This window comes from Melanostigma gelatinosum, assembly GCF_949748355.1.
Source record: "Melanostigma gelatinosum genome assembly, chromosome: 4".
NCBI lineage: Eukaryota > Metazoa > Chordata > Actinopteri > Perciformes > Zoarcidae > Melanostigma > Melanostigma gelatinosum.
Window position 1 is genome coordinate 25,472,883 of NC_136637.1, and position 14,126 is coordinate 25,487,008.

Consider the following 14,126-nt stretch of genomic DNA (forward strand, 5'->3'; position numbering starts at 1 on the left):
ACACACACACACACACACACACAAATCAAACCCATCATACAAGGAGGAATCAATTTAGAAAGATATATAAAAAATACCGTGCATAATATTCGAGAGAAATGAACGCCACAGCTTTTGCAGGCAGGAATAAAAAGAGAAGCGAAGCACACACAGAATATTTGCAAAAGTCAGTTCTGATTTGTAAGCAAATAGGAAAACACTCAAATTAAATTTGCTGCACAATTAAATAATCAGATTATATGAGAATCTGACTTCTGGTTCCATCTGTCACAACAATTACACATCTTTCACCAGCAGATTCCTTTTTCGAGCCACAATATAAAATAAAGTAGACATCGTGTTTCCTGTATGAACACGAACATGCAGCAGCACTTTCTCATGACTAACGCAGCTGAACTCAGTGAATTGCTGTATTTTGTATGACTTTTAGATGGCTTGGTTTCCTGATGCGTCAGGCGGCTATAGCGTCACATGATGATGCTCTAAAATGCTGAAAGCAATTTGAGAGAACCCGAAAAATAATTGCCATGTCTGGAATAGGTCAAATCTAATGCCAGAAGAATGACTGGATTGTGCAAACATTTGCTGGAAATTGAAATGTCTCAAAAATAGACCGAGACCCATCCTGCAGAGATTTTGATTGCGTTTGTAAACCTCAACAAGACGCAGACCCTCTCAGGTGTTCCGGGAACACTAATCACAAATGAAACAAATACGCTGAGAAGGGATCAGACACAGTTTCACCTGATAATGTCATTCAACGAGGGTTAACTCAGCTGGGCACGAATGTTCTTTTCCAGGAACGCCCTGATCCACAAACACACCTGGAAGTTTCCCAATACAACCACAGTGAACCGCTAAGCGGCTCCGCCGGAGCAGCCGAGCGGCCTTAGGGAGCTTCGGCAGTGCCGATGAGGGACGGACACGTGCCGCTCTTTCACCTTTCGCTGCCTTTGGACCGGCGGTCACCTGCGTGCTTCTCTGTTTCTGCGTATACGGCCCTAAAGAGGAGTTGTTCACTGTACACAGAAACCGTGGGTTTTTTTTGTTTTTTTTCATAAATGTTTTATTGGAAGACACGAGACAATATTTAGACAACACATAGACATAACAACAAGAGGATGACAAGAACAGTGAGATAAAAGCCAGCAAATATCATATAGTCAGTGTGTGTGTATGTGTGTGTGAGAATGTCCTTGAGCCTTTGGAGATGGAGGGGAAAAAAAATAATGATAATAATTAAAAAAACAACAAACCAAAAAATTGAAAAAATGAAAAACAGGTAAGTATGTGTGCATATGGATGTTCATGTATGCATGTATGTGGGTTTCAATTGGTTGTCCGGCAAGAAAAACAAAACAGAAATCAACAATAGTAAAAAATACACAAAAAGAATATATATATATATATATATATATACACACACACACACACACACACACACACACACACACATATACACACCGGTATATATACTATACAAATTTCAATATTAATAGAATGGGTGGTGTCACGTTTGCAGAAACATAGTGAGGGATGACCAGGTGGAATGGTGTTCTGTTGTATTGTACGTATATGTACAGAAACTGTGTTTGCTGTGAGTTGGTTTTTGTGCCGTCTAAAGAGCAAGAGGAGAGGATTCTATGAAATGATTCAAGGATGTAGCTGCTCTCTTTGAATGCGTTACGTGATCATATTTCCAAGGACTGGGCGGTCACTGAGCGGTTTAATGAAGAACGCTCGGTGTGATTGAAGTGACAGCATTTCTTTGGGGCACGACTAAAAACAATCAGCTTTGAGAGATCCCGTTATTATTCCCCCTCGAGTACAAACACGCCATTGGTTCTGTCGCAGCTGTTTCGGACTGCATCAGCCAGACACAAACGTTTCAGAGGGACAGCAGCATCGGGAGAACAGAGCCTCGAACCGCTCAGCTGCTCCACCGCCTCAAAACAACACGAGCTCTTAAAGGAACGGGGCAATCTGCACGCCAACCATGCACTATACATGTCAGCGCGCCACTTTCCCAATCACATACACGCGCAGTCCCACGTACGCTATCTGCACTGTCATCTCTCCTCCTCGACTGTGATTATTGCAGACATCAACAGCATGATGTTGTGGAGGGTGTTGCTGTTTTCCTTTGGCGTCCTTCAGTGTTTGTGTAATGGAGCTCAGTCTTTTCCGGTTATTGTGCGAGAGAGAGAGGGGGGGGGGGGGGGGGGCTAGTGGCCGGAGTTTGACAGACCGGGCAGTCAGAATATCTGGGACACACACACACACTCACGCATGCACAAATACACACACGGGCAGACTGACTGGCAGACAATCTGTTGTGTTGGAGGCGGATCAGTGTGAGTAAGAAGAGGGCTCACCGCCTCACTTAATACACCTATATGCAACACGGAAACATGCATGAACACCAATAGGTGGACTCATGCTGACACGTACTCTACAGGGGGTCGATGTGTGTGGGTGTGTGTGTTGTGTGTGTGTGTAGGCAGCAGGCTGACTGACCAAAACCGACCAATCTTTTCTGCCTCGATCATGAGAAGTACACCGGACGCAGTGAAGCAGTTCTGCCGGGGTTGTAAAATTTAGTCGGAAAGAATGACTAGACGGTGCCTGACGGTGACTGAAATACTGCAGAGGAAGAGGAGGTTGAATTTAGAAGGGGATAAGAAACAAAGATAAGACTGGATGAAGATGAGATGAAGAAAGGGTGTTATTGGGTTTGGGATGATGCACACGATTCAGGTCACTTCTGTTTTCCACCTTCAACACACAAACACACGCAGACAAGCTCAAACAGTGGTGTGGCCCAGCCACCGCCACTCTAGATTCCCTTCAACCAACTGACAGTGACACTGGGGGATAGGATGGGAGGAAGAGGGAGGAAAGAGGAGAGGTGAAAGGAGAAAAGGCTCTGACCCGATGTTGTGCCAGAAGAAGAGGGGAAAAGATTCAGGGAGAGAAGAAGAAACACTGGGGGATGAAGGCAGGAAAAGAGAGGGGGCGGGGGCGAGCAGAGACCCAAAATAGAGAGACGGAGAGAAAGAGGAAGGGAAGAACGAGGCCTTGGGCAGGGGCAGGGAAGAGGCGATCTGACCGAGACAGAGAAGGTTTAAGAGAGAGAAAAAGAGAAGAGCAGCAGCGTCTATGCACGTCACTCTCCCTTCCTCTCTCAAGGAAAAAAGCGCGTCACTCCCTCCCATCTCTCCCTCCCATCTTCCGCCTCGTTCTGTTTGCTCCTTTAACGACGAGGAGGGGAAACAAGACTCAAGGGGAGAAGGGGGGGGGGGGCGGATGAGGGAAGATGATAGAAGGGACGAGATAGAAGAGACTCAAAGAGAGGACGCCGGGAGAGAGTGAGAGGCTGAGGAGGGAGGGAGGGAGGGAGAAGGGTCAGAGGGGGACGACGGACAGAGAGGACCTCCTGCAGATCGTCATCTGCCACGTCCATCCGTCCATCCGTCCATCCGCAGCAGAGTGTTGCTCCTAATTCTTAATCGCTGTTAATCTCCCCACCAGCCCACCATCGCTCTCCGTCTCTGGCTTTCACTTTCACTTCTGGCCCTCATTGCACAACAGCCTGCGAGCTATTATTAGAGCAGCCACTGACAATCATATTCGTTACAGATGAATCTGTTGATTATCTTTGTCAATTTATCAATTCTATAAAGTTACGTAACATTTGGGCAATTTCCCAGAAGTTTGTCGAAAAAGTCAAAAATCCTGAAATATGTATAAATATGTATGTGTAAAATGCTTGGACCAAGAGAATGTTCAGCATTTTTGCTTGAGATCCGATGACTCAAGTATCCAAATTATTGTTGATTAATTGTCTTTCCATCTCATCTGTCGAATAACTCTGAAGTTCCCCAACTTTTTGGCTTGTGACCCTCGACAGCGAAGCAGTGCCTACCTGTGAGAGTTTACATGTCTGAGTCCTTTTTTTATTTCATATTAACATAGTTTTGAGGCCTAAAGGGGTAAAACTATCCAGTACAACGCAAATACAACAGACAAAAAGATTAGCGAAAAGTAAAAAAAAAAAAAGCAAATAACTTAGTTTGGCGAGTACAGTATGTTTGAAAAATGATCCAAGTGACACACAGGACTAAGTTTCCCTCCAAGTCCCCCAAAATGATCATTATGAACTTCATCAACAAACACGGCTATCGTTAGCACTCACAGCTGTCACGCTAGCAGCAGTCCGGTGACGCACAATGAGTGCACGGGTAGAATACGTGCAGGTAGCCTTTCAGATCAATGCATTCAGTCTGAATGAACCGATTGGACGGGCTATGACAGTGCTGCAACAACCACAGATTCCTTCACTTTTTCTTCGTCAGTGCATTTGTTTTGTTGATCGCTGTCGGGATGTAAAAATGGAACAAAACGTGTTTTTGAAGAAGATTACCAACGCTAGCCGTAAGATAAATCTGAACAGTTGCCATCCTCACAATCATCGAGACTCTCTGCCTCTTAGTTGGAAACCGCTGGTATAATCAATCAATCGATTCATCCCTAATGGAAACTCTCATCAGGGTTTACTCCACTCCCTCGGTTTCCCTCTCCAGTTCCAAACACGGAAGTATTAAGAGCGTCCAGAAGCCGAGCACCCAGTCAACCCTGCTGACCAACTTCCCCTCTCGCACACAAACTCTCAACATAGATAACGCCAATAAAACTGCAGTGTTGACAGTTATTGTCTGAAATGGAGAACTTAACACTCTGCGAGAAGACTATAAGCTGTAATGAAGAGAATATAGCGCGAGGGCAGACGGGGCAACGCTGAGCAATTAACCGAGTGAAATGGAGCTGTGAAGCTTTTATTGACATCCCTCTCTCCCTCTGTGTGTGTGTGTGTGTGTGTGTGTGTGTGTGTGTGTGTGTGTGTGTGTGTGTGTGTGTGTGTGTGTGTGTGTGTGTACTGACCGGTGAAGAGGTCTCCGTTGCTGTAGGCCTTGCCGCGTCCCTCCTCATCGTTGGGCACGGCCGACACCTGCTTGGCCGAGGTGCAGCCCATGGCCTCACACTCTGAAGCCTCTCCTCATCTCACTCTCACCTGGACAAGGACGGAGACAAACATCCTGAAATGAACGACACCGACTGCTTTGTTTTTACAATGCGCTTCATAGACATCAAAAGCTGTCTGTTCAGCTGTGGCGGGCTGTCACTCAACCAGCCTCTTCTTCTTCATCCGGTGTTTTCTTCCAGCATTGCAACAGCTTTTGAGATTCGCTCTGCAAATCAACACCTGAGAGCAGGGTGCTTTAAAACGAACCGCTCATTTATTTACAGAAACACATTAAGCTGCGTGCTGGCCGACCTCGAGCCAGGAAAAAAACATTTCATTCCACTTCACAGACGTGTCTTTTGCACACCTGGTGTTCAGAGACACACACACACGTAGGTTGAGTCATAATATAATCGGGGGAAAAGCATGATGCAGATTATTGCTGCTAAATATAGCCACAGCCATTATATGTGGAGCGGGGGAACAAACAAGACAACCTGGTTTGAAGTAGGGCTGCAAAGCAATTAGCATTTCAATTGTATTCATATTTCGCTTTACACAAAGCTATTGATGATTTTTTTTTGATTCATAAATGAATTGTTAAATTTCAAAGCATAAGGAATCATTCCCATCACAAGACGCCAGAGCAACAAAAGCCTGAAATTATTTTGTATTTTATTTTTTTTATGTGATGAACTACTCCAAGAGGTTATAAATTGATTTCCTTTGCTGCTTGGCGGGAGCCAAATAATAACATTATATCATAACCTTATGAAGTGGACATGGCGAATGTGTAGGCAGACCGTCGACTATTTCGACATCCAGCAGACACGGAGCAACATTAGCTCCAATATTCACTCTCTTTACAGCTCTGTTTTGATCTCCATCAACTCCTGAGGGAAATATCCGTCTCATTAAGCTGCTAAATACTTCATTATGTTCACCAGCTATAGTCTAACTTTGTCCGTCTGCCGCGTGGTGCTGGGGAGGTAGTGTGCAGCGGGTTCATAACAGCTTGATTCGCTTAAAATAGCTGCCTGCCGTGGCTGGAGATGAGGGAGTCGAGAACGAACCAAAACAAGTTCAGAAAAACCAAAACAATGAGCTAAAAGATGCTAAACTGCTCCATATCGCTGAGAGAGGGAATTGCAGCACTACAAGCAACACCTTTTGTCATTTGATCCATTGCAGAAATAAAAATAGTGATCACTGCAGCTTTCACATGACAAGTAAATTACTGAAACTGCTAATAATCTCAACATTACCGGTATTTCTAAAGTGATAAAAGTTGAAGCATCCTTCAACCAAACAGCTCCCTCTTATCATCATGAACTAGGGCTCGACAGTAAGGGTTGTCAGGTCGCCATTAGCAAACATTGCTCAACCAAAACGTCCGCCATGACACGTAAATATTCTCTTTTTGAGACAATGGCGAAGCAAATTAAGTTGTTTGACCGTGCGGTGTAAAAGGTCGAGTAACCGTCAACATCACAAACCAATGTGCAGAGTGATTCAACTGAAAAAGAACCAGATGAACGTGTGAACGTGACGTATGACTCAAAATATACGGGGAATAAAAGCGGCAACCATATTTACTGTTTCGGCAACCGAGAGCCGATGGCCTGGTTAGCGATGAGCCCTGTGAGCACTTCAGAAAAGAGGAACGCAAAGCCCTCCCAGCCAGCAGGACAGCTGACACGAAGCTGACAGTCACACACACCGGCAGACACATTACACTATAGAGAGTCGTCATGTCACTCACGCATGCCATGTGCTGTCATTGACAGAGCCCGTCTGACTGCTGCCAGTTGCACACACACACACACATATAGAGGAAGCCAATGATTACCCATCGCTAAAATGAAATCTGCAGCTCCGGTACATCAGTGAGAGGAGGAGAGAGAGAGCTGAGGGGGCTGGAGAGGCAGAAAAGACAAAGACAGAAGAAGGAGGGTTGAGATGAAGGGGGACATGGGTGAAGGAAAAGATGGAACAATAGGCGGGAGAGAAAGAGGCCGGAGGGAAAGACGGGCACAGAGCTACAAAAGAGCGCCGCCTGCACCTCCTCCCTCTCCTTCAGCGACCCTCGGAGCGTTTGAAGTTGACAGGAGGCCGCCGGTGTTTACTCCCGAGTTCAGGCTGCAGCCGACCGACCTCCGTCACTCTGGATACGACACGCAGGTGTGTTAAAGGAGAATTCCAGTGCAGCAAAAACATGGGTCGTCTTACCATAGTTCTGCCCGCCGCCATCGTTTCATTTTATAGGACACTCAAACTTCTATTTGAACGTGTGAAAATAATATAATATTTAATCTGTGAGGACTTGTCCAAATCTAAAATCCACAGCGTCAGAGTCAAGCAGGTTCTGCCTCATACTCGTGATCTGTTGCATGCTCTGCTGTCTCATCAACAACCAAAACAAAACTGGTTTTTTGAGGCCAATACGGCGGTAAATACTTGAGATTATTAAAAATATATCTGTCCATATACATTTTTTCACATGAACACATAAAACATTTTTAAAAGGATTCCTCAAATTCATTTCCTGAATTCAACACTGAGAATGACATTTTATATGAAAAATGTATTTCTCCTTGATTTCTGGTCGACAAACTTATAATTAAGACGCTGTTGTAAATGACCTCAAATATATATTTGACATTTCAGCAAAGCAAGCTTACTTATGTCTCGCTCCAGTTATTTCAGTAAACTAGGCAATCATGCTCTCATTGTCATCACAAACAGGAAGTAACTGACAAACAGGTAATCGTGACACCAAACCAACTGAGAAGTAAAGTGCAGGCAGGACGCAGTTTGGGATCGACATCACGGATGGAGAAATAATAATGAATGAAAGTAAGACGAGTTTGTTTCCTTTTCAAAATTCAACTGCCTTACAACAACAAATCTGAAGTCAGAGGTCCGTCCGTGTGTGTGTGTGTGTGTGTGTTCAGTAGAAGATGTGAATCTCTTTCTCAACCTTCCAGGTAACGTAACAGGACATTGATCTCTGGAGCCTGAGCAGAGCTTACACATAATGCCTCAAAAGGTCCCGCAGGTGAGAGGAGGCTTTAGCTCGGGAGAGCGAATCAAGACCCTCACACACACACACACACAGGTTGTGCGTGGTGTCACCTGAGGCCTGAGCGCGTGTCCTGGTCTAGAGAGCAGCTTATCAGGCTGTTCCAGGCAGCCTGGGAAACCTCTTACTGTGACTACTGCTCTGGCACAACTCAACTATGGCTGGCACACACACACACACACACACACACACACACACACACACACACACACACACACACACACACACACACACACACACACACACACACACACACACACACACACACACACACACACACACACACACACACACACACACACACACACACACACACGGAGGTCTTAGTGCAGTCCGGGGCACGTAGTCGCAAAGAGACACTGGCGACAAAGTTTCAACAGCAATCTCATCCGGCGTACGCCGTCTCTTGACCGAGTCAAGAATGAGGATTCTGCACCGAGGAGGACGAGGTGTATACCAAGAAACTCTGCCGCGGGGTTGCTTGTCATCCGTCAGAGAATCACAGCACAGTGAAGCAAAAGTCAAAGAGGGCACAAGCAGCCACTGAAAGAGAGAAGACTCTCTCTCAGCCTCAGGCTATTAGTGTAGAACTGAAGTGAATATTAGATCAGCAAAGCACAGAGACTCCCTTCTGAAACCACTGAAGGACGTGCACCGAGAGCTTTGAGCATCCTTGATGACTTTTCAAGTTTCAAAAGGAGTCTCCAGTGAGTGGGAAGCGTCTGTTTCAAGGGCTTTGATTTGTGTGTATTGAAACATCAAATTGTGAGTAGGAGCAGGCTAAAAATAGACCCAGCAGTCCCAGAGCCATTGTTGTGTGCAGGGATAATGCTAGGCTGTGTGAATCTGCAAGCCACGCTGCTATTACTTGGGTTATAAACATGAGCTACAGCTGGTAGGGCGACTATTACAAAGCCAACTACAGCTATAAATAAATAGCTGTGGCCTGTAATGAGGCCGACGACAGAGGGATGCTTCAACGACACACAAATCACTCTCGGGTTGAAATTCAAGGGAGACACTCGGGAACAGCTTCTTTCGTTACTGATTTTGACACTCTTAAATTGTCCATTGGGAATTTTTCGGGATGCTTGGCTTGATGAAAGACGCTTCATCGTCATTCAAAATAAAGAAATTTCAAGACTCTGATTTTGTTGTGTCAAATGCACATTTCTTGTCCTAAAGCAATTATTCCCCATCCTCGAGGGTGACGGAATGATTACCAGAGCAGGGAAATGAACTTTCGCTCCACAAACTTGTGTTTATCTTTCAGACTTTTGTCGGATTTGGCTTGCTGTATTATCAAATAAGAGTCTGGTTCATCAATCCTCTGAAAATTCTTCAATTGAAACAGTCAGTGAGAGGAAAATTACTTTTTGATTGAACTCTTCACAATGTGCTCCAAATAGACACTTTGTATCAAAGGATCAGAGGCATGGAGAAGGCCGGGAACCACTGCAACTAAAGGAAAACTAGAAGTTTAGGAACAGAGGACTCATTTGCATCTCTTACAACGAGATCAATGCGTCCACTCTGAGCATTGGCGGAGTCGGTACTGAGCTCTTCCCAATGAGCCGCTCACTGCCACATGCGAGACCACAGCGGGGCGTTGCACAGTGTTGATTTAACCCACAGGACGGCTGAGCTGTGCTGCTCTCAGGCTCGCCTACTCCTGTAGACGCTGAAGTGTGTCAATGGGACAAGCTTAGTCTGGTGAGTCAGCTGAGACCCTCACACCAACCAACCATCTCTCGCTCCTGCTGTCTCACACACACACAAGCTGAGCCAACATGATCTGATAAACATCACATCGTCTGAAGGGGATAAGAGTTCTGAATACCAACTGGCACACAACCACCTCAGGATCCACGCAACTCGCTCCAGATGCTTAACATTCATCACGGGCCATAATACTCGCCAAAGCAAAGCAGTAGCCTAATTTAGAGATATAAATAATGCCATGATGTCAGCTGGGCTACTCTGTTGAAGGCATGTTGAGGCCAAAAGGGGACGACACGTGGCAAATGACCAAGCCCTTAAAATGAGTACGATTTGGCAAACACACAGGCTTTGCCCATGCTTGCATACCGCGAGGTGGGTGTTGACCTCGTCACAGTCGTGTGAATAAGCCTTCTCTACAAGTCAGTTTGTCAAAGGGGGAACTCAGAAGGACTGTGTGTGTGTGTGTGTGGGGGGGGGGGGGGACAGTATACACGCTTGCATAAACACAAACCGTGCACACAGGCTGGGCAGTGTGCAGCGCTGAAGGTTTCTCAAACACAGGGTTGTGCCAGAGGCAGAGCGCGCGACCACAGAGCCGGAAAAACTGTCTGGCCGAACAAGCAAGAGAGAGAAAAGTACCAGACGAACGCAACAGGTTATCTTTTTTGTTTTTTTAATGGATCCGATTGCCTTGCGGGTAAATCAGCTCCCACAAGTAAGCAGGAGTGACTCAGCTTCCTGGTAAGACGGGACATTTGAAAGCATGGGACAGGAAGCGGCGGTCGAAGCCACAGGGCGAGTATCCACCTGTGACGGGGGCAGAGATTCATCCTCTGCTTCAATCGGCAGAGAGTGACCCTGATGAGATTCATCCCCAATCGCCACCGCTCCGTGTTAGCTGGTCAGTGCATTGCAATACGCTGGTAGTGGAGCAGCGTTTCCTCCGGCGAAATGTTGGTCAGCAAGCCACACACGCCTCTGGTCCTCTTTCCCTGCGCGGTTAATGTTTTATCTCGTAAACATGTCGAATGCTTTTATGGTGCGAGTGGGTGTGAGCCGTGCTTTCTTAGAGGAGAGGTGGCCAACCTTTGGAATGAAACACTGCAGAAACACTACCATATACACACCGCCATGTCGATAACACAGAAGTAGACGCCACTTTACCTTTAATATCACGTTACATATCAATATTGCCATATGAAGTTCCTGTCTGGATGATAAAAGACTGAGTGTTTCTATTGATTCTTTGTTGTTTTTCTGCTTATATCTCATACATCATCTAAAATTTGTGGTTTGGAACAATGGCAACATGGGAGTGGACAATATGGATGGAAACCTCTGCCACAGTATGTTATCTTATGTCATGTAGTACTTTCTTTTTAAATTAGTAACTACAAGGAACTTTAAACAGTCTAATTTTGAATGTCGATGCCTCGACATGACCTATATTGATCATCAGCGAGAATATTGGCAATTTCTATATAGTTATTCCTAATGCCTGTCATCAGGTCAGATTCCTCGAGAAGCTCAGACTCCAGCAGTGACCAGAACCAGATCCGGCTCCGCTGACGCCTTCGAACCTGCAGTCGGAAGCTCCAGAGGGAGGTGGGGAGATCCGCGCCTGGCGGCAGCGGCTCCTCCTCCGGCCAGGAGCAGAGCTTCTCAGCCGGTCCCCGCTGGGAGCCAAAAACAACAGCATACAGCTGGAAAAGCAGGCCGTATCGCTGGGCCCGCTGGAGCGAAGGGAGGCACGGGAGAACCAGAACCAGGACTGCGCGTAGCGGACTGTCAGATCCTGCTCTCGTAAAATGAGGTTTTCTAAAACACTGGTGCTCGGAAACACTACAGATTTAATAGTAGTAATAACAGTATTATTACTATCATTATTTTGAAGTTTCCACTTATTAACCTCATTGTTTACTTTTCCTCCTGACATGACATGTCTAGATGTCAGTAGCTGAATCTATGACCACTAATAAACGTAGATCATCTCAATGTGTCGCCCAGCCTTAAATAACCTACAAATTCAACACAAAGTTGGCTCGAAAAAAAGAAAAAGCCCTAAATGACGTACACGAAGCTGCTTCACGCCGTGTGCTGCAGTGTGTCGAGTGTGTCTTTACCTCTCTCTGTGACAGAGCAGAGTCTCAGTACAACTCCTGGGCCAACGCGCCATAATATTTACTCTAGCCAGGCAGCAAATGCTGCACCTCTCCTCTTGTCCCAGTTTAAGCACTCCATCAGTCTCGACAAGCCTGGGAAGCCGTGCCAACACACACACACACACACACACACACACACACACACACACACACACACACACACACACACACAGGCTGGTGGACAGTAAAGGCTTCTCTCGGTGGTGCTGGCTGCTGCTTTAAAGAGTACATTGCTCTCGCTGTCTGCTGTTGTGCGAGCAGCCTTTCTTACTGTTGTAATGAGCGTGATAAGTGGTCAAAGAGGGAGGGATGGGCGTAGACACAGTGTGGGGGGGGGGGGGGGGGTAGATACAGGAGCTCCTCTGTTCTGTTGGATGAAACCGTAGCCTGGCCGCCTGACTGACAATGAGAGACACATTGCACATATATAGCTGAGGCATGTGCTGGTGAAGAAATAAGAGCAGGCAAGAAGCCAATGTTTTTACTCCAGGCCCATAAAAAGCAGTTGAGCTGAAACTGAGAGGTCTGCATTGGCTCTTACCATTTTTATTTGAGCTTATGTAGAGAGAGAGAGAGAGAGAGAGAGAGCGAGAGCGAGAGCGAGAGCACGAGAGAGAGAGAGAGAGAGAGAGAGAGAGAGAGCAAAAGGAGGGAGAAGCTGAAGGTGATCCAGGTAGAACCAAACAGAAACAGATTGTTTCACCTTCTACAGGCCAGGCCAGAGGATAAAATGTCTCCTCTGAAGCCCGTTACTGGCTGCCGTTTGCACTACTTGCTTCTCAAGAGCGAGACGGATTCCCCCAGAAAGAGCAGAAATCGTTTTATTCCCTTCCGACGCCACCCTGGTCTGCTGCACCCAGCTTGGGACGGAGGTAAAAGCAGGTCAGAGGCTGGAGGTGGCTGGTGGCTGAAGAGTGGGATCAAAAAGGGGCGGAGAAGCAACTGACGAAACGCTTCAGCGACATATCGTGGCTTCCTGCTGCGCTGCATTGAGACACAACCAAGTCAGAAAGAGAATAAAGCAGTAGCATCAGCTGGCTCATTACAGCCAGCTTCCAAGACCAAGTTTAGCTTCTCTGAAGCGCACTTAGCAAAGCTCTTTGCCGAACCTTTGATTTGAGATCTTGTTCTATTCTTAAGATGTATTTAACAGGTGTGTTTATGCACTGCTCAGTTAGTCCGGTCTGTAGAAGAAGCACATCTTTCTGTCCTGGCTGCAGTTCCTCCAAAGGAAAAGGACTGCTGCTAATTGTAGATCTGTAAAAGGGTGTTGTGTGTGTTCTATTATCATTGCTGTTTGTTTGATGTATTCAAGTTTAGCGTGAGTGAGAAAAGTGCCTTTTCATCACATTTACCAACAGACTGCTGCACACGGCTGATCGAGCCTACGCACGAGGTCAAACATGCTCATGTTTTCTCATCCAGATCCATCTGAACTGCTAACAACCCGACCCGCCGCCGGCAAAACAAAAAGAACACCGGCATTAATATGAATTACAAATCACAGCTGAGGAAAATAGATATCAATCTAGCCTAATTGGCGCGCGTGCTGCAGGATGCTTGGCGAAGCCGTCTCGGATGTCAGTCTGTGTGTGAGTGAAACGCACCGAGATGTTTTTCCTGCTCGAGCGCTCCACCGACGTGCTGCAGACGAGCCCGTGTTTCACGTCTCACCGTGGCCGGTGTGATGCAGCAACAATGTTGTCCTTTCACATGCAAACCAGAGCTTTTCCTCGGCTATCATCCTGCACTGTGACACACACACACACACACGGGAAACCAAAAGACGATTCAACAGAGACTAATGGCACCTAACATGAGGCTGTTATGATTCACAATCCGCCGACAGCAGCTGCACTGGGTGATGTGACTGAAATCATTATCAGTATATTGATATACCTCGTACGGAAAAACCACAAAAACAGGGTTTAGGCGAGGTAGCACACAACTGTTATGCATTAATTAGATCGATAGATGGATGGATGGATAGATAGATACTTTATTTATCCCCAGGGGGAAATTTGTATAAGATGAAACACTTCATATAACTAACTCTGCTGGCTTTTAATTACAGCTTGCTCTGAATCAGCTACTTTGCCACAACAGAAATGTATCAATTAGTCGACAGACAGACAAT

General features: G+C 46.2%; 1 protein-coding gene across 1 annotated transcript in view; it reads right to left on the bottom strand.

Annotated features, from left to right (window-relative positions):
* Window positions 1-14,126, bottom strand: part of LOC306776999 (uncharacterized protein C1orf21 homolog) — a 28,282-nt gene that overhangs the window by 10,281 nt on the left and 3,875 nt on the right. The window contains exon 2 of the mRNA XM_079267916.1: window positions 4,942-5,071. Coding sequence (XP_079124042.1) covers window positions 4,942-5,032 — 91 coding nt within the window. The 5' untranslated portion in view covers window positions 5,033-5,071. The remainder of the gene's footprint in view (window positions 1-4,941; window positions 5,072-14,126) is intronic.